Source organism: Cydia splendana, chromosome 2, assembly GCF_910591565.1.
Source record: "Cydia splendana chromosome 2, ilCydSple1.2, whole genome shotgun sequence".
Taxonomy (NCBI): Eukaryota; Metazoa; Arthropoda; class Insecta; order Lepidoptera; family Tortricidae; genus Cydia; species Cydia splendana.
Genome location: NC_085961.1, coordinates 3,276,738 through 3,296,540, shown reverse-complemented (window position 1 = coordinate 3,296,540; position 19,803 = coordinate 3,276,738). Strand labels below are relative to the sequence as shown.

The 19,803-nt window shown below is 37.1% G+C and overlaps 2 protein-coding genes and 1 long non-coding RNA gene across 5 annotated transcripts in view; 1 reads left to right on the top strand and 2 right to left on the bottom strand.

The window, feature by feature from the left end:
* Positions 1-19,803, top strand: part of LOC134802938 (uncharacterized) — a 216,575-nt gene that overhangs the window by 119,592 nt on the left and 77,180 nt on the right. The gene's annotated exons all lie outside the window — the stretch shown is intronic.
* Positions 1-19,803, bottom strand: part of LOC134802410 (uncharacterized) — a 204,206-nt gene that overhangs the window by 162,734 nt on the left and 21,669 nt on the right. The window lies entirely within an intron of this gene.
* On the bottom strand, positions 8,888-18,557 carry LOC134798987 (uncharacterized). Of its 3 annotated transcripts, none has more exons than XM_063771414.1 (10): positions 18,330-18,557; positions 17,814-17,897; positions 16,826-16,897; positions 16,569-16,718; positions 15,445-15,591; positions 12,955-13,409; positions 11,952-12,345; positions 11,520-11,752; positions 10,783-10,849; positions 8,888-10,088 (listed from the first exon to the last, which is right to left on the bottom strand). In XM_063771414.1, the coding sequence occupies exons 1-10, from the start codon at positions 18,523-18,525 to the stop codon at positions 8,956-8,958; spliced, it is 2,931 nt and encodes a 976-aa protein (XP_063627484.1). In that variant the 5' UTR covers positions 18,526-18,557; the 3' UTR covers positions 8,888-8,955. The 3 variants fall into 3 exon arrangements, with proteins under 3 accessions (XP_063627484.1, XP_063627491.1, XP_063627495.1); XM_063771421.1 differs by having other exon boundaries at positions 15,445-15,588; XM_063771425.1 differs by lacking the exon at positions 8,888-10,088 and having other exon boundaries at positions 10,775-10,849.

The window sequence follows — 19,803 nt, the reverse complement described above, 5'->3', positions numbered from 1 at the left end:
CATAAGGGACCAGAGTGCACGCTACAATTGGAAGTGGGAGTTTTTACTCCAGATTTAGTTCTAGTAGCTAAGTTCAGAATTAATATTTAAAATTTGTTACTTAAGGGGCCCACTGATTAACAGTCTGCAGGAATCGGCCTGTCAGTTAGAACAAAAAGTTGACAGTTCCGAACAACTGACAGGCAGATACATACCATCCGGCGGACTGTTAATCAGTGGGTCCCTTTAGCGATACTCCGCCGTACACTCCTCTTTTTGCGTCGGGGGTTATAAATCGAACCATTTATTCCAATTCAGATCATACTTAATTGCCAAGAAAAGGGTTAAAATTCCTAAAACTGAAAATATGGTCACTAAATCCTCATAATATTTCATTGTTCCTAATAAAAGCTCGACGTATAGTGCACACACGTCCAGGTCTTAACCGGATTATCCGCGTATCCTGAACTAGGGCGACCATCCGTCCGGCTTACCGCCGGACTAAAACATATTCCCAATGTAGCAAGAGTGCGGGCACAGTATAAGGAAGAGCCATTTTACAACTGGGGAACAAATCAACTTTTTTTTTGTGTTTTATATATAGTCACACTACTAGAGTCATCAGACCAAGATAACTGTGAGGCGATTTTTATAGTCCAGACGGGCAAGTACTATTATTTAAAAGTCAATATCTGGGAGACCGAGCTTTGCTCGGAAAACATATAAAACCTCAAAAATGCGCGTTTTCCCAGAGATAAGACCTAGCTAGATTGATTTATCGCCCCCGAAAACCCCCATATAGCAAATTTCATCGAAATCGTTAGAGCCGTTTCCGATATCCCCGCAATATATATATATTAATAAACAAGAATTGCTCGTTTAAAGGTATTAGATTAGATAGATAGATAGATAGATAACTTCATAGAATTTTGACGTTTAAAATAACACTCGCACGTCTGTGCTTTAATAATCGCTGCACAGCTATCTTGGTCTGACTCTATTTGTAAATTATAAAATAAACTTTACTTTTCAGAAAACCATGCGCGAATGATTAACTAAAGTATCATTTTATGGAGCTAACTATGCAAACAAACCGCCACATTGAAATTGTCTCTGAATGATGCTGAATGATGAATTTACTAGTGACTTTTGTTTACATAGCAAGTTCCATAGAATGACACTTTAAATGACATCATTTTGTATATCGGAATGTAGATTTAAATGGGAGCCTTTGTCTCGCCCGTGCTCTGTAAGCGATTATAATACTACCCGAGACCCAGCTATCCGTATACACTGGAGTTGATTAAATTAGAGATTTGTACAGCTAGACGGGTGTTTTAAGTCCACTGTAGTGTAATGCGGACGATTATAACATTCATTTTTTTGTTTGTTTATTCGTCAAGCTTCACCAAGGTCGATTGCACAAAACCGTAAGTATGTCACCGTTAAAACGTCTTGTGAATTGGTCAAGCAGATCTTGTCAGTAGAAAAAGGCGGCAAATTTGCGGCGGAAAACGTAGACGCGAAGGGATCGTCTTATAGGTGGTGTACTTGCCGCCAAATTATAGCGATGCCCAATACATAAATGTTTTAACGTACCTTGAAAACGCTGTGGGTAAATATTCTGAACTTGACTTTATACTAATTGGAGATTTTAACCTCAACTCATGTAGTGCAAATGTTAAAGAGCAATTTTCAATCTTTTTAGAATTCTGCGAATTCCACCAACATAATACTATTTGTAATGAGTATGGAGGTTTATTGGATCTTGTGTTAAGCGGGCTGCGACCGGAGAGAGTTAGCGTGTCTGGCGAGGCGGAGCCGCTGGTGCCGGCGGACGCGTATCACCCGCCGCTCGAGGTGACGGTCGCGCTACCGCGGGGCTGTCCGCCGCCGCCGCCGATCCCACACTCCTCGCCCGGTCACTTAGTACAACTAGAACGGAACTATCGCAAAGCTGACCTAGGACAACTTTATACGAATATAGCAGCTATAGATTGGACTGATGTAATGAATTCTAATAATGTAGACTTGGCTACGGAGGTGTTCTACTTGAAACTAAATGAATGCATTTCGCAATGCGTGCCTCTGAAAAAGCCAAACAGCACTCATAATAGCCGATACAATTATCCATGTTGGTACACTCCTGAGATAATTAAAACTATAAAGGATAAGTACTTTCATTTAAAAAAATATAAACAACTTGGTTTGGAATTTAATAAAGAACTTTTTAAATACTATAGGGGACGTGCCAAAACACTTATTGACTCAGCGTATAGAGAATATATTCGCAATATTGAAAACAATATATGTAATGAACCAGCAAAGTTCTGGGATTTCGTCAAAAATAAGCGTAAAGATAGACAATCATGTAGTGAATTATATTACAAAGATGGGGCTGTTAAGGGACAGGCGGCCGCTGATGCCTTCGCTGAGTACTTTGGCTACGTTTTCCAAAACAGAGTACCGCAACTGAACGCGGAAGCGGCCGCACGATGCGCCGACGCTAACGCGACCTGTGTTGTGGTTGATGATGTAAGTGCGAGGGAGATAAGGAGAGCAACTAGCAAACTCAAACCGCGCTCGGCAGCGGGGCCTGACGGTATCCCACCTTTTATTGCCAAAGACTGTGTATCTGTTCTTGAGAGACCACTACTCTACATATTTAACTTGGCTCTGAAGCAAGCTAGGTATCCTCGGTGTTGGAAAATCTCTAGAGTGACCCCTGTGCCAAAGGGCTGCGCCGGCTCGGATATTACACAATACAGACCTATTGCAATACTCTCAGTATTTGGTAAAATATTTGAAACTATCATAGATGTGCGCATTAATCAACAGATTTCTTCTAGTCTCGATGAGGCTCAGCATGGTTTTCGTAGCGGTAGATCTACAACTACCAATCACGTATGTTTTGTGGACTGTGCGGCATCAGCAATGGATCGTTGTCGACAGATTGATGTGGCATACTTCGATTTTAAGAAGGCTTTCGATCTAGTGGACAATGATCTATTGTTGCAAAAATTTGCAAAGCTCGGATTCATGCCTAAGCTTATTCACTTTTTTGCAGACTACTTGCGCGATCGTAGTCAGTACGTGAGGCTCGGTGGGTTCCAGTCAAAACCATACTATACAAGGTCAGGAGTAAGCCAAGGTAGTACACTGGGACCTACCCAGTTTCTCATCATGATTAACGATTTGCCAAGCGTTGTAAGAGCGGCTACTTGCCTCATGTATGCGGATGACTTGAAGCTTTGCTTAGAGGTAGGACACAGCGAGGATTGCATTAAACTCCAAAGTGATATTGATGCCGTTGCTGAGTGGAGCGTCAAAAACAATCTGCACTTCAATGTTTCCAAATGCAAAGTCATGACGTTTTCTAGAGTCAAATCACCCATTACTTCTACTTATGTTCTCCAAGGGGTCCAGCTTGAGCGAGTTCATGAAATCCGCGATCTGGGGCTTACTTTAGATGTACAACTTAATTTCCGTAAGCATATTATGACCATCTGTAAAAGTGCGTCTAAAACTTTAGGTTTTATTATTAGGATGACTTATCTGTTAGGGTAGCGCTGATGCTATTTAACGCATATGTACGTAGTAAACTAGAATTCGGAGCTATTACATGGGACCCATATGAATCAAAGTATATCACTATGATTGAAAAAATACAAAAGAAATTCGCAAGGTATTTATATAGCAAGTGTTTTGGTTACTACCCTTATCTATATCCCTCCCTTTTCGTATCGGGGATGGTAGGCCTTGACACTCTCGAACTGAGGCGGAAAATGTTGTTAATGGAGCACTATTATGGCATCATTAACAATAGGATAAACAATTCGTCTGTGCTGGAGCGAATGGGCTTGCACGTGCCTGCGTGGCGAGGGTTGCCTGAGCTGGAGATGCCGCCGCGGCGCCGCCGCCGCTTGTACGCGTGGCTGCGCGCGCGCACCCGGCAAGCTGATAACGCGCCCACGGCTAGGGCACTGGCGTTACTAAATATGATGGCTGTTGAGGGTCATGATATCGATATATTTGCGGATAGTGCTGGTGGATTTCGCAGAAAATGTTACCAAATTTTAAATGCTCTATTTCCCTGATGATTTTTGTGTGTATAAATTTGTATCTAATTTTTTTTTTTTTTGAATTTTTTATTAGTTTTAAATTATATTTGATTTTTTTTTACACTGACGTTTGTAGTTATGTATCACATTTTTTGTCATTTTTATTTTGTGTTAGAATTAAGAATTAACATGTAAACGATTTGGTGACTTTACTGTAAGTTTATTATGTATCTTGAATAAATGAAATGAAATAGAAAATTTGAATTTCGCGCCTTTTTCTATTGACAAGATTTGCTTGACCATCTATATGTATAATTTCGTAGTCCACTGCTGAGTGGCGTTGATCAGTCCGTCAATTATGGGGGCATTTCGCAAAATATAGCTCTGTAATATTTTTGGTTTATTCAGGGACCCTAAACCACTCAACTATAATCCAAAATTAACTGGAATACGTGACGTAGATAAGGTTAAACCTACATCAAAATAGCGTCTTATTGACAACTGACAATAAGTATCCTTTAGATTGAAAATGGCACATACAGTCAGGAGCAGAAGTTGCTAAGCGGACGAGGTGTTCAAAATGATCTTTACACGACTTTATTGTTAAAAGAATAAGAGCGTGTCAATATAATTTTGAATACCTCACCCGCTTAGCAACTTCTGCTGCTGACTGTACCTATCTTCGTTTAGGCGTGACTAGTATTTGAGTGACGCAGTTCTGAGAAAAATATATTTTCATAAAGGAGAGTAATAACAAAAAACCGGACAAGTGCGAGTCGGACTCGCCCACCGAGGGTTCCGTGCTTTTTAGTATTTGTTGTTATAGCGGCAACAGAAATACATCATCTGTGAAAATTTCAACTGTCTAGCTATCGCGGTTCATGAGATACAGCCTGGTGACAGAAGGACGGACAGACGGACAGTGGGAGTCTTAGTAATAGGGTCCCGTTTTTACCCTTTGGGTACTGAACCCTAAAAAACTAAAACCGGCCAAGTGCGAGTCGGGCTCGCGCACGAAGGGTTCCGTACCATTACGCAATAAACGGCAAAAAAATCACGTTTGTTGTATGGGAGCCCCGCTCAAATATTTATTATATTCTGTTTTTAGTATTTGCTGTTATTGCGGCAACAGAAATACATCATTCTGTGAAAATTTCAAATGTATAGCTGTCATGGTTAAAAAAAAAAAAAATAGCTATCATGGTTCATGAGATAAAGTCTGTGCGGAAAGAGAAGAGTCGTGAAATGTTAGAGAACTAATACATTCCTCGACTCTTCTCTTTCCGCACAGACTCTACAGCCTGGTGAGTGGTGACAGATAGACAAGACAGACGGACAGCGGATCACGTTTTTACCCTTTGGGTACGGACCCTAAAAAGTACATTAGGCTTAAGTCTTTACGTCGACTTACATAATGTACCTACATCGTTGCATTGATGAGTGAATAATGTTACTCTCAGCAAATTACGGTAGCCTACTTTTGTTCTAATTGAACCCGATGTAATTACTAACATTAGGTCACATGCCTGTGCTTGGGCACGTGGCAAGTCTAGACAAACCTATTTACTACATAAGAAAGTACTTGCCATTTGTTAGACCCTAAAACCCGTCACAGACGGAGCGATAATTAGGGCGAGCGAAGCGAGCCCTATCACTAATCGACGAACTATGCATTCTTGTGGTACACTTTACGGAAAAACTACTGCACTGTTAGGTTTGAAATTTAACATAGTAATTTAAATTCATGTCTAGATGTGTTATCAAACATAAAAATATCATTTTATAAACCTAAAAATATAAAATAAAGTAATAACACTTTGTATTACTACTAGCGCCATCTGTTGGCAAAATGATGAATTAACATTCGTGCTAATGTTAATTATTTCTTTCTCTAACAGATGGCGTTAGTAATAAATAAATAAATAAATATTGGACATTCTTATACAAATTGACTAAGTAAGAAGGCTTGTGTTGTGGGTATTCAGACAATACGATACCTATGTGGTGTTTTCAAGTTCAATAATGTCGATGGCGCTTACGCCATTAACAACGATGAATACCAAAGTGGGTACAATTTTGGATTCAACCCACCTCGCTTCACTTGGTTTGATTCCCATTTTAGCAATTAAGTTTTTGTGAATACCTACTAGAACAATCAATCTTGCTGTATATTTACTGCGGAGGTCAATTTACTCGTATGTTTTGTGACGCTGACGATGTGATGATCAGTCATGTTGTTTTAGCAAACTTAAATCGGGTATTTTCAGTTCGAGATACAGTTTTGGCGCCATTAATTTATTACGTAAGACGATTTTGGGGTGGAGGGGGGTCGAACATATCTTATTTTTTCTTACAAGGGAGTGGGAGGGGGTTTTCATAGTTCTTAAGTAAGATCACAAAGATGCGATTTTTTTTTAATTTCTATGAAATTATGACCTTTAAAATAATATGTACTTCCACACTCTATGCTATCAAACACGGTGCAGAGTTAGCTTAAACGAGCTCAAGTACCTTTGTACAAATTGTACAGGTACAAATAAACATTCATAAAAATATTTTTTTGAAAATAAATTATATTGGTGGGAGGGGGACGGGGTCAGCCTATTCTTATTATTTCTTACATAGGGGAGGGAGGGGGTCAAAAGCTGGCAAAAATTGTCTTACGTAATTAATGAATGGCGCCTTTAGTGTTACTATTGCTTGGAACTGCTAAAATTATAAATAAAGATAAGCATAATTAAATCAAACTTCAATCAGTGACTTAGGGCCGATACAGACGGACTACAACCCGACTGCAACTTGTATGGGAACTGCACGCCAATCGAAACGTCGGCGTGCAGTTCAGCAAAATGACCCAGTACCCTGGCAGTACCTAGCGGAACTCAGGTTTGGTGTAACAAAGGCACATTATGGTTTGGTCATCCGACTCATCTTGATGAGCACTTAGGAGAGTAGTACCCAAGATAGAGCCGAAGCCGAACCCTGGCAGTACCTAGTGGAGCTCGGGTTTGATGCAACATACATAGACACACGCTGTTTTGGATATCCGACTCGTCATGATGATCACTGGGTAAATCAGTACTTTCAGTACCCAAGATAGCTGATGTTGAACCCTGACAGTGCCTAATGGTGCTCGGATTTTATACAACATAGGCACACGCTGTTTTGGTCATGCAACTCGTCTTGATGAGAACTTAGGAAAGTAGTACCCAAGATACAGCTGATGCTGAACCCTGGCTGTACCTAGTGGAACTCGATCAGGTTTGATGCAACATAGACACACGCTATTTTGGACATCCGACTCGTCATGATGAGCACTTGGGAGAACAGTACCCAAGATAGAACTCATGCTGAACCCTGGCAGTACCTAGTGGAACTCAGGTTTGTTGCAACATAGGCACACGCTGTTTTGGCCATCCGACTCGTATTGATGAGCACTTAGGAGATTAGTACCCAAGATAGAGCTTATGCTAAACCCTGGCTGTACCTAGTGGAACTCAGGTTTGGTGCAACATAGGCACACGCTGTTTTGGTCATCTGACACGTCTTAATGAGAACTTGGAAGAGCAGTACCCAAGATAGAGCTGATGCTGGACCCTGGCTGTACCTAGTGGAACTGTGTGTGTTAGTTTATGTGCGGAGCAGCGTGATTACCGCCAGTAGGTGTCCAGACGGGATAGTTTTTCGATCAATTGTGTGGAGTGGACGCAAAAATAAATTCAACAACATTGGCTCGCTGACCCAACATTATGTAGGAAAGCCAGTTGGGTTGCTTACAAAAAGTACTGGGCGGCCGTGTAGGATGTAATAAGCACTTATGAAATTGTATATTACGTGTGGATGATGTTGTATTTGTACTTTTGTGGATGGGTAATTAATTAATACGTCATCATGAAAAACACAAGAACTTTTATTTCGCAAGAAACATTAAACTAAACTGAAACACTTCAAATATTGACAACTGTCACAAAAGGCCATAGACTAATCCTATTCATAAACAAATAGTATTTATTGTTACTACACTCTCCCCCACATAGTAAATAAATGTTTAAGTAAATATAACTATTCTAAAAGCTGACTATATTTTAGTAGCTGATTGGTATGCCGTTTCCAACTTTGCCCCTCAACTTCGATCTCATAAGTCACACCGGGTACAATAAAAATTGTAATAACACCAAGCAACCACTTCTTTTTATTTTTGCGGTAGTCCCTTGCCATAACCTTCTCCCCGGACAGAAATAGTTCACTATCATCACTATATTTCATTATTTCATCAGTAAGCGAACAAGGTATAATGACTCGATAACCCCACAATACACAGTCCTGGTCCGTGGTAATTTCGTTTTTTCTAGAAAAATAAAAAACATTTTCTCGTCTTAAATTATTCCTATCAGGCCAGACATCTCTACAGAATTGAATGATGTTACACAATATGATACAGTAAAGATAAAGTTTAAATACAGAGAGCCATTTTTTTCCCATAATGTTTGGTAATCCATCCTTTACAATATAAAATATTTGTTTTTCTACATTAACAGTTTCATACGACAAACTTAAGTCTTCCAAAGCACCCAATGGCGTTGAGGTTGATTGGCACAGACTACAAAGAGATCAGACCGCCAACTCGGGAACAAAGACTATGTACGTTAGACAAGTATATTTTATCTGTACTCCTAGTCATGTATGACGTTTCTTTTTTTTAAATTTTGAATTGATGCGTAGCAAAGGACGTAACGTATACAGCCAACCTTGCGTGACCAGCCCCCCCCCCCTCCTCCTTAGGAAATTAATACTTATAATTGATATAGTTCCCGGCATTTAAATTGAACACCGACTTATACAGTAAAATTGAGTCAGTGTTCAATTTAAATGCCGGGAACTACACTTGTCGCAATAATTTAAATAAAACACAATTTTATTTATTAAACGATTTATTCCTCAGTCTTTTCTTATATTTTAAAAAAGCTTTCTGCTGCATCGCAGGCAAAGTGCGGTTTTTTATCCGCACAATATCCGTTCCTTTTAATATTTTATTAATGTTATTGCACCAATTTGTAATCGAGAACTTTACTGTCACGGAAATAAAATATGACAAAATTTCACGGTGTGTGGTACATTTAAAGAAACTAAATGGATTGTTGAACAAAATTTTTTCCATAATTTTGGCCGTCAGATTTAATTCATGGGCTCGGTGTTCCAAGAATCCGTTTGTTTCTTTAATAATTGTACCGAAACACCGAACAGCACCTCTGGATGGGTAAGTAAGGCGTTTCGTGGCGGCATCATACTCTCTTTGATGAATCCATTTGTGGATTGCGCCTTCTTTAGTAGTAAGGCTTTTTCTGCAACTGTCACATTGATTATTATATTTCTGCATTGTTTTTGTTACCACCCATCCAGCAGTGTACGCTCGCGAATGGAGAACATTTAGTTGCTCCCGTTGGGCCTCTTCTACAGTATCTTCTACATCTCCTACTTTGGGATGACCCGGCTCGACCCTAGCAGTTTCACTATCTTCAAATAATGATTTTAAATTAATTATTTGGTCTGCCGAGTCATCCTCACAATTATAAGCGTCACCATGAAACTTTATCATTCTAGTAATCAATAATGATTTAAAGGTGTTCTTGAAACTGTGGCAGTTGGGGTCGTTGTTCCTATAATTATAGGCCCTGACTTGGCCAAAGAAGTTTTCAATTGGATCTGAATTGAAGAACCTTGGGCGCATTATTGTCATATTTTTGCTCTTAAAAAACTGCCACAGCTTCATGAATGTTTTTACCGTGGCAATAAAGTTTTTTAAGGAAGGCACGGATTTCGGATTTCCCTTGGAATCTACATATTTAATTTTTTCCAGTTTCTCGATGCTCTCCGGCCAAAATTCATGGTGCTTAGATTTTTCTGTCACTGCACAGCGTAGCTCTTTTCCTTTCTTTTGTGAATAGGTTGCTGATCCGTTGATGCTATCAAACAATTTATCAAAGAACAAAACTGTTTCAGCAGTGTTTCTTAATGTTTCACTCACAGGTCTGCCGTCCGCATAGTGAGCTAAAAACAAGAAAATGACCATATTTGTTTATTTTATGCATAATAGATTTGTGAAGTTCAAGTAGGTACTTTATCATCAATAGTATTCACTATCTATCTATACCTATTGTTCTATCTTCATAAATTTTATTTCATTCCCTGCAGCACTTTATAGCAACAGACAGACAAATATTTTCGCATATAATATAAGTAGGGATTCGTGTTCTGAGTCTTCTCGGTCTACCGGATATTAATCTAGATATGTACCTATATACCGGGTGTGGCCTGTAATATGAGCAAAAAATTAAACTGTAGGCTGTACTCCTCATACTGACCAACATTTGTTCAGCGACTTTAAAAAATAACTTGTGGTTTGATTTCTAATACACTTTAAAGTTTATTCTAAGACGCAATGTATTGCGAATTTTGTTATGTTTAAGGCGTGACAAGCAACGTCTATCACAATGATATGGCGCGGCGATGGCGTCCATTGAAGATAATATTTATTTTGTATGAAAAATAGGGAGTCAAAATACTTCATAATTTTTAAAAGTTGTTGAACAAAAGTGTCACCGTTTAAGGAGTAGAGTCTATGTTTTAATTATTTGCTCATGTTACAGGCCACACCCAGTATAACTATCTTTTTACTCTTGCATTCTACAAATGGGTACCTAACTATTTATGTTAGTGAAAAGGAGAAAAAATAATTACTTACAGAAGTTGGCTGTGTAAGATAGAGCCGAAGACAGTGTGTAACTAAATACTTTTACACAGTTCTTGACCTGAAAAGAAATATATATTTCAGTACTCAATATGTAATATAACCAAACTATATTTTAGCGGATAAAATGCAGCAATGTGAATGCAGTATAAATTACTTGAGTATTAGGATATAAAATCATTAAAATATTCCAACTGGTCATAACATTCTCAATGCATCTATAGGCTGATTATAAGGACGGAACCATTTACTACAGTACATAGGTAAAGCATATGCTAGTTGATTGTATAAGAAAATCTTTAGTTATACTAGATTTCACACATTGAGAGGGTATCGACTGTCAAGTGAGTCAGTGACGCCCTCATTATTGTGTTTTCTAATAAACCAATCCATTTGTCTATAATCCAGTAAGTGTAAGTATATATATTAAAATTGTAGCCCTATTGATTTCACCAACTTTTGTTCATTATAATCATTATTGTCTCATAGCTTTATTTTGCTACATCATCTAAATGGCAAATGGTGGCCACTTTTTTCCGTTCAAGTGATGAAGTCAAAAGTAAGTAACATATAAAACTATATCACAGATTAATTATTGTGGGATAAGTAGGACAACACTATTAATATATACTTATTTATACAGAAATTAATTGGTTTATTAGAAAACACAAACCCCCTAATGAGGGCGTCACTTGACGCTCTGCGCAGTCTTAGTAAAAATCGGCACCAACCTTCATCTTTTTAATTTTTTCAGGTATCACATGCTGGTCATTTAACTTATGCAGCATTCTTGTTTCCATATTATTGCAGTCCGTTTCGTATACATCCACGATGTCTCTCCATGTGGATAATTTTCCTTCAAAGGAAATGTCTTTATTCAAAAAATTATTTCTCAATCCTTTAATAAGATGAGGAGGGTCGAATATAACCATCAGTTTGACTTCGTTTATTGTTACTGTGCCATCTAAAAAAAACACAGAAAATTAAAAAAACACTTCAAATATCACACCTTTCAAATATCTTATTCTATTTTCGAGTTACAACTGTTTTACGATGGCTTTGCAATGATCTGCCCCGCGCTATGGTAAAAAAAAATTAAGCCTTGAAGAATTATTTAACATACATCAATTCAAAGTGTTATTAAACCTATAAGTACTACTAACCTGGTTCCTGATTTGTCAGTAATTGGTCACGCGCTGTGTCAGCCTTCAGGCAATTTAGAGCCGCTTGGAAAGCTGACCCTTGGTCGCAAATAAGGGATATCGGCTTTAACCCGCATCCTACAACCGCTGTGATAATATCCACGAGTATACTTTTTAATTCTGTGCCTTTAGTAGCGCCTTGGCAAAAATAAAAGGCTATTGGCTGCTGCCACTTGTGGACAGCTCCTCTCAACATAAACACGAGGGCATGATCAGCGAAATCATTTTTTCTCTCGCCAAGCTCTACTAACCCATTAATTTTATCTTTGTTTTTGTCATAAGACAAGCCAGCCTCTAAAGACATTTCGTCAAATATGACTGAACACAGTTTTTTTTTGTAGCTCCATTTTTCGGTCTGAAATTTAAATACATAGATAAGCGTTAAAAACATTTAACTAAATGTATATATATAAATAAAACTAAATTATATCTAAGATCCCTTAATAAATCTAAAATTCAACACAATATGAAACTACTAAATAAACCGCCAGTGAAAAGGTACCTATCACACTTGCTGCGTTCAATTTCGATGGACAGCCAAGAATGACTCACAGCGCGGGTCAAGGTCCCTTTTAAATTACAATTATTACAATGAAACTCTATAATTTTCAACAAAATGAAAACAATATTCCTTTTATTAAAATATATTTAAAACCGGGTCCAACGCGATTTTTTTTTACTAGGACATCAGTTAGCTGCGACCACGACCACTGAAACCTGTGTCGAAACGTCGGAAATTAAGGTTACACAATAAATTCGCGTAAGACCAGGTCTTAACTGTTTTAATATGTGATCAAAATACGAAAGTTCAAATTTAATATGCCTTTTTTGCTTTAGTTTTTTTTTTTACAATCTTCGCAATGTATTTTTTATTAAAAATTATGATTTCATGATATTGTTTAACTCAGTTATCAATTACTTAATGTTTCCTTTAATCCTAAGATTTTATGACGTAGATACATACCTCTCTTCTTATTACTTCAAATACTTGAGGACAAATCCCAGACTCGATCTTAAGTCCTGCAACCATTTTATTTAGAGTCGATCGCGACGGCAGGATAAAAATTTTGTGCAGGAACCTATAGCACTTAGGGCTTTGTTTCATTATCGACAGTGCTATTAGTTTTTCTTCCAATGAAAATCGACGCCCTTTCTTATTTTTATTGCAAAGATTGATTTGCATTTTCAAAATAGTTTTCGCATACGGATTCATGTCTTTTGTCAATTCTTGAAAGGATTTCTCTTTGTTGAATTTCAAGGCCCTCTTAGCCCTGTGGTAAAAATCTGCCTGACGTTTAGATTTTTTATATTCGTCGTATATCATTCGGCCCGTTGGTGTCAGGTTCATTAATTTCCCAATCAATCGTTTCCTCTGCTTCTGTGGCCTTTTCGCACTTTGAACTTTAACTTCAACAACACCTGAAAAATATAAGCATTTAATTTAATTTAGGAAATTTTTATGTGGACACTCACTTAATCCAAAATCCTTCCTAAATCGTAAAGAACCGTATTCCGGATAGTATGGGTTCTGGGCCATGTTGCGTCCCGAAGTAACTTATATATCATTAGATATAGTGCATAGCCTATATCGAAATGCTAGGAACACAATTTTTGGCTCCGTAACTTTGTTTAGACTAGTTGGGAGGTGAACATATCAAAAGTCCCCGGCTGTAGCCCCGGTGCTGGGGGGTAGAGGGGGGTAAGCAGGTCTAATTTTTCGGTTTTTCACTGATATCTTGGAAACTTTGCGTCTTAGCGACATCCCCCCCCAAACCCAGCACCCCCTATTTATACGAAAATGATACCAAACACGGCCTATCAGCTTCACTAATGTAGATATCAAGATAAAATTGAAAGCCCTAAAATAAACTTTCAAGAGCGGATATCTCAAAAACTATTTAAGATATCGAAAAACTTGACTTAATAAAACTTGTAAAAAGAATTATCAGCTTTTAGTTTGTCTTAGTAGTCATGTCGCTAAGACGTAAAGTTTCCAAGATATAAGTGAAAAACCGAAAAATGAGACCTTCTTTTCCCCCTCTACCCCCAGCACCGGGGCTACGGCCGGGGACTTTTGATATGTTCACCTCCTAACTAGTCCAAACAAAGTTATGGAGTCAAAAATTGTGTTCCTAGCATTTCCCTCTATACCTTCTTATTGCTTGGCCTATGTAATTTATCTGTAAAATATTGAAACATTGTATTCATACTTTTCAAATGACAGATTCAGTTTTTTTTAACATTTTAAAATGTTTGACTTTGGCCATAATTCAATTTAAATGGAAATCGTTACCGCCGCGCGCTACAAATTATTATTCACAAAAAATATATGAGTGCCTATTATAAAGTGATACTTTTTAGAATGAGGAATAAATGAGCTAAATTGTCCAATATTTTATTTAGTATAAATCACCACACTGTGATTGTAAAGGCCAAAATTGTCCTAAAAATACATATAATATTCATTTTTTGTGCAAAATTCAGTTTATTTGTATGAAAAGGTATAACGATTATTTCAAAAATGAATTCCTCGTCTCTAAATTATACAAAAATGATATATAACTTGCCCTTATTGCTAATAAAATGAAGAAATATAGCATAGATTAGACCTGGGGAGCCGACTATTTCCCCTCTCCCCTTCTTTTGGGTATACGGTATGATTTCGTTGCTACCGGGCCAAATTAGCGCATTCTCCTTCTTCCTCGCGTTATCCCGGCATTTTGCCACGGCTCATGGGAGCCTGGGGTCCACTTGACAACTAATCCCATGATTTGACGTAGGCACTAGTTTTTACGAAAGCGACTGCCATCTGACCTTCCAACCCAGAGGGGAAACTAGGCCTTATTGGGATTAGTCCGGTTTCCTCACGATGTTTTTCCTTCACCGAAAAGCGACTGGCAAATATCAAATGATATTTCGTACATAAGTTCCGAAAAACTCATTAAAAAAAATTATCCAAATTAGCCCATTATTTGGTAATAAGAGTATGCAAGGCATCTAACACAATAATAAAACGTCTATGAACAGAAATGGGAGATATATTTTATAAGATTTGACAATATCCTTGAAGAATCTTCAGACATAAACGGCAATTAAGCCACCAGTGTTGGGTTGCCTATAATCATATGCCCACTTTGATTAACAATGAAACTATTTTTCCGTGAATGTACTCGTAAACCCCTATCCGTTAGTATGCGATTCAATAATGGACGCACCATGGCCCAAATCGGGACACGGTTCTTTGTAACTGCGTTTAGTAAGACTCTGACTGCACTAACTAGAACCATTTGTTTAGTTAGGATGCCAGTTAGGACGATTGAATTAGTGTGTAAAGCGTTTTTATATGTTTTCCGAGCAAAACTCAATCTCCCAGGTACTTTATACTTAATTGTACTACAATGTACAAATTGCGGCTAAAATATCAAATATAAATATTGTCAAGGTAAATACTAACTTTGAACTTGAGACTGTTCCCTTGGTGAATTGGTAGAGGTAACCTCCTCAACCGCAACACATTCTGGAATATTTGCTTCTGGCAAAATCTGCTGCTCTTCAGCATTTGATTGTTTGATTGCAGCTTCAGCAGTTGTTACAAAGACTGCTGAAATAGAAATAACAATTATGAAACAATCAGTCTCACACATATGGATCATGCCTCAGTTCTAGCAGGCTCGCACGGGGCATACTCTAGTTAGACTTACACATGATGATCGTTATTCAAGAATTTCGAGACCTGAACAGGTAAAACTTAGTTTCATTAAAATTACTAGTTACACAAATTGACTTCTGAAATTATTAAATTTCCATACACTTAGTATGGAAAATGGTAACGAAATAGGAATATAAACCTTGGGGCTTTTTTTCTCCTATTAGAACAGAGAGACTTCGTGATTCTGAGCACTTAAAATAGAATGACACATTTATTTGATTTTATTTTTCATTACTCAGTGACTATCATCATACTCATAACGCGAAAGACAGAGTGAGATAACCCTATAATGGGCATAAGAGTGTTAGAAATTATGTAAAATTGAACTCTATCACATTGTAATAAAGTTTCAAATGATAGTGGGGAATAGGTATATTGCCTTTGCTTTAAAAATGATTAAGTTTAAGTACTATTTTATGTAAACACTGTCATTGCCATACAATAACATAAAATATTGCCATTGCTTTAAAAATGATTAAGTACTATTATATGTACTGTCACTGCCATACAATAACACAAAATAAGTTTTTGGCCAAAATTTCATTTTTGGTACAAGCTTTTATCGCCGACTGTACTTTTTTTTCCACAAGCAACGAATACTCATCGAGACAATTCTAAGAACCCCAAACACAATTAGGTTTCGTTGTTTTATCACGGAGTTCCTATGGCCACCTCCGGTCTCCATCATCAGATCACCTCGATGACACCATAATATTGCATTGTCACCCGACTTACATATGTATGTAAAATTTCAGCTCAATCGGAAACCGGTAAGTGGATCAAATTTAACTTGCAAGATTTGATTACACACAGACAACGGTCAGGTGAAAGTAAATAAAAGCTTGTAAAAATGATAAGAATTCACTAACCTTCATTGTGTGACTGTACACTAGGTGAAATACAAGCTGTAACCTTCTCAGCTACAACAAGTTCTGTAATAAAGCTGCTGCATAGTTCGGGCATGGTCTCCTTTTCAATGTCTGAAGTTGTCGGGACAGGTTCTGTGGCTATAGAAACGGCTGTAACATAAAATAGCACTTTAATTTTTTTTTATAAGATTTACTAATAACTTGTGATAATATTAAAATACATAGGAAATAGTGTCATATTCATTTATTTAGCTTACCCATAGTCTGTTTTGGTGTATGGCCCACTGCGGTTGATTTAACCCCCGATGTGGATGGAATGGCAGGAGACGCTAAAACAGAAATACATAATAAACACATTAAAACCGTTGAAAATTATTGTTAATAAGGGCTTATAATTATTATAAAATATCTTCCAAAGGACCTACACAGTGCACATTGCTACAAATTTGTTATGGGTAGTTACGGAAATACTTCTATGGGATAACTTTGGCTTTTCTTATATACATGCGTAATTAAAATGTACGTATATTGGTAAGGCATGTAGGTCCTTCCTCTGACAGTTTTGTTTCCTTATTGGAAATATTACTGTGGTAGGGTAGAGTGGTAAAATAAATTAATTGCCTTCCAAAACGGAGTTATTTAGAAAAAGTATATTTGAAATAGCGCCAAATTTTTTAATAAAATTCCTATTGAACTAAGAAATACAGATGACATGATTAGTTTCAAAAGTAAGTTATTTAAATTTTTAGATAACAAAGCATATTATGTATAAATAGATTTTAATTAACTTTTAAATGATAATTTTGGATGATAAATATTTAATAACATATAATTATAGTGTATGTGAATTTTTGTTAGATGATTTTGATAATTAATGGTAACTGCGCACAGCATGCAGTCACAGTCCATAAATGAAAAATTGTATGCCTTACGGCACAACATAGTGATACAGTGATGTATATGGGACCTGTACTTATGTTTGACAAATAAATACTTTTGACTTTTTTTTACTTTTGTGGTGATATTTTATAAAAAAAAATGTTGCCCATGGAAACACTAGCCATGCCTGACCTTAATACAAGAAATTGATTCTTTACATTGCTTGCAGATCTAAGTACCATTAATGAAATATATATGTGCATAATAATATTAATAATGTCTTTGATAAGAAGGCATTAATTTGCACCTAAAATGTAATTGAGTATCTATCATGGCTATCATGCATTTCAGAAAAATTAAACAAACCTTTTTGAGGCACTTGTTGACAGTATGTGTGGTCGTCATGTGATTTACGAACATATGCATGTTCTTTCAGCGGATCCATGTTTTCTAAAATTGATAACAAAATATTATTTTTAAATAACTAAAGTGAAATGTGGTATTATTTATCTACAAATTCTGCATGGTGTTTTTTTAGGATTGGGAAATTTCTATATAAATAAAATAATTAATAAAAGACTGCAACACTTGCCAATGATATCTTTACCCAAAGAAGTACAAAAATGCTAAGCTAAAATTAACACACAAGTGTTAAGATATTAATATCGATCGCATGAAATAATTATCTTACTAGAAACATATGCTCTTATTACAGGAATAAACAAACACTTTGTATTACCTACACATAATAAAATCACCATGCCGTGATTCATGAGTCATCAATTGCATAGAAGTTTATGACATTATCTTTTATGGTCGTAAATGATACGAATTAGATTAGACTGATTTATTATATCACTTCTTATCATTTTCTACACTTACCGGCATTTTCATGAGATGGGATCCCACTGTTAATCTCATCTTGACTGAATAACGAAGGATAAGCCTTCGCGTTGAGACGCCGTGTCGATGCCGAAACAAACCGCTGTTCGAAGTGTTTCTCACAAATAAAAGCTTTTCGAACTTGCTCCGGCGACATATTTCCAAAACCATTTGTTTCCAAACACTTCAACCACATAATGAGTCTTTTCTCAGTACTAGGAAAACGGTACAAAGTAAAAGCGTCCTTTCGCAGTTTTACACACACAGCACTGATAATACATTTTGCACAATGCATAAATGCTTGCAGAACTGGGTGATGGATGAATCACAAATAAAGCGGAGAGGATAAGTACAAGAACTTCACTCGATCAACACTTTATTGCAATGGAAAATAATTTAAACTGTTCAAAGTTTTCAACAAACATGGGCGACAACCACTGACAACTGACGTTTAGGCGACGATCGGCCAATCAGAGCGCGGCAAGTTGTCAGTATCATCTAAAAGCAACATGGCGCTATCGTACACATTCCGTTGTACGTAGATTAACAGCCGTGGTTGATTGGTCAAATTTTGTAGAAATTACATTCGGTTGCTTTATTTCTAAATTTGGGAAATATTGCTCCTTATTAGAACATGTAATGGTATTTACATCTGGTCTGGTATCAACCTCAAACTCCAATAAATTGCCACTTACTTGGATACTTAACTTTGCCGATGGAATCCTCTCTTGTTCTCTAATACAAAACATATCATAGAGCTCCGGTTCCGTAGTGTCATTTTTCTGCTCACACTTTTCCTCATTAACAGTTGAATTGTAAGTTGTCACCTGATCAGCCCTATTTAAGGTTTTCATCCTCCAATTACCTTTATTTCGGTTACACATTTTGAAAATGTGACCCTTCATACCACATTCACTGCAGAATTTCCCTCGCAAAGTGCATTCAGCTCTCATGTGCCCCTGTTTTCCGCAACAAAAACAAATTCTAGCACTTTGTCTTGCCTGTGGTTTAAATTTTGTCTCCTCATGTTGCGGACCATAGCCTCCGTCCCTTTCTACCATGAACATTTGTTGTTGGGTCTCTTTTTCTTCACTCTTGTAGGTTAAATTATATGCGGTCTCCACAGTTTTTCCAATTTCCAATAATTTTTCCAATGGTAGGTCTGCCTGTTTAAGCAATTCAAACTTCACTGCTTCATACAAAGTGCCATTTAGAAGCCGTTCTTTGAGCTCTTCATTGAGATTTTTAAAATTACAATTTTTGGACAACTTCTTTAGTTCAAGTATGAATTTGTCTAAATTTTCGTCTTTTTTCTGGTTTCTCTTTCTGAATTCAGCTTGTTCCAGTGCATAATTTCTAACAGGATGGTAATGTTTCTCTAATTTTTCACAAATTTGCTCGTATGTGAGAGCCACTGGTGAGTCTGGAGTGCATATAATATATAGAAGTTCGTAGACACTCGCCCCGAGCTTTG

Excerpts from the sequence above, each read along its gene's own strand:
- LOC134798987 (XM_063771414.1), bottom strand. The coding sequence starts at position 18,525 with ATGTGGTTGAAGTGTTTGGAAACAAATGGTTTTGGAAATATGTCGCCG. Across the intron at positions 10,850-11,519 it reads AAAAAATTAAAAAGATGAAG|GTCAAGAACTGTGTAAAAGT; the intron begins GTTGGTGCCGAT and ends ATTTCTTTTCAG. Across the intron at positions 10,089-10,782 it reads ATCTTACACAGCCAACTTCT|CTCACTATGCGGACGGCAGA; the intron begins GTAAGTAATTAT and ends TCTTGTTTTTAG.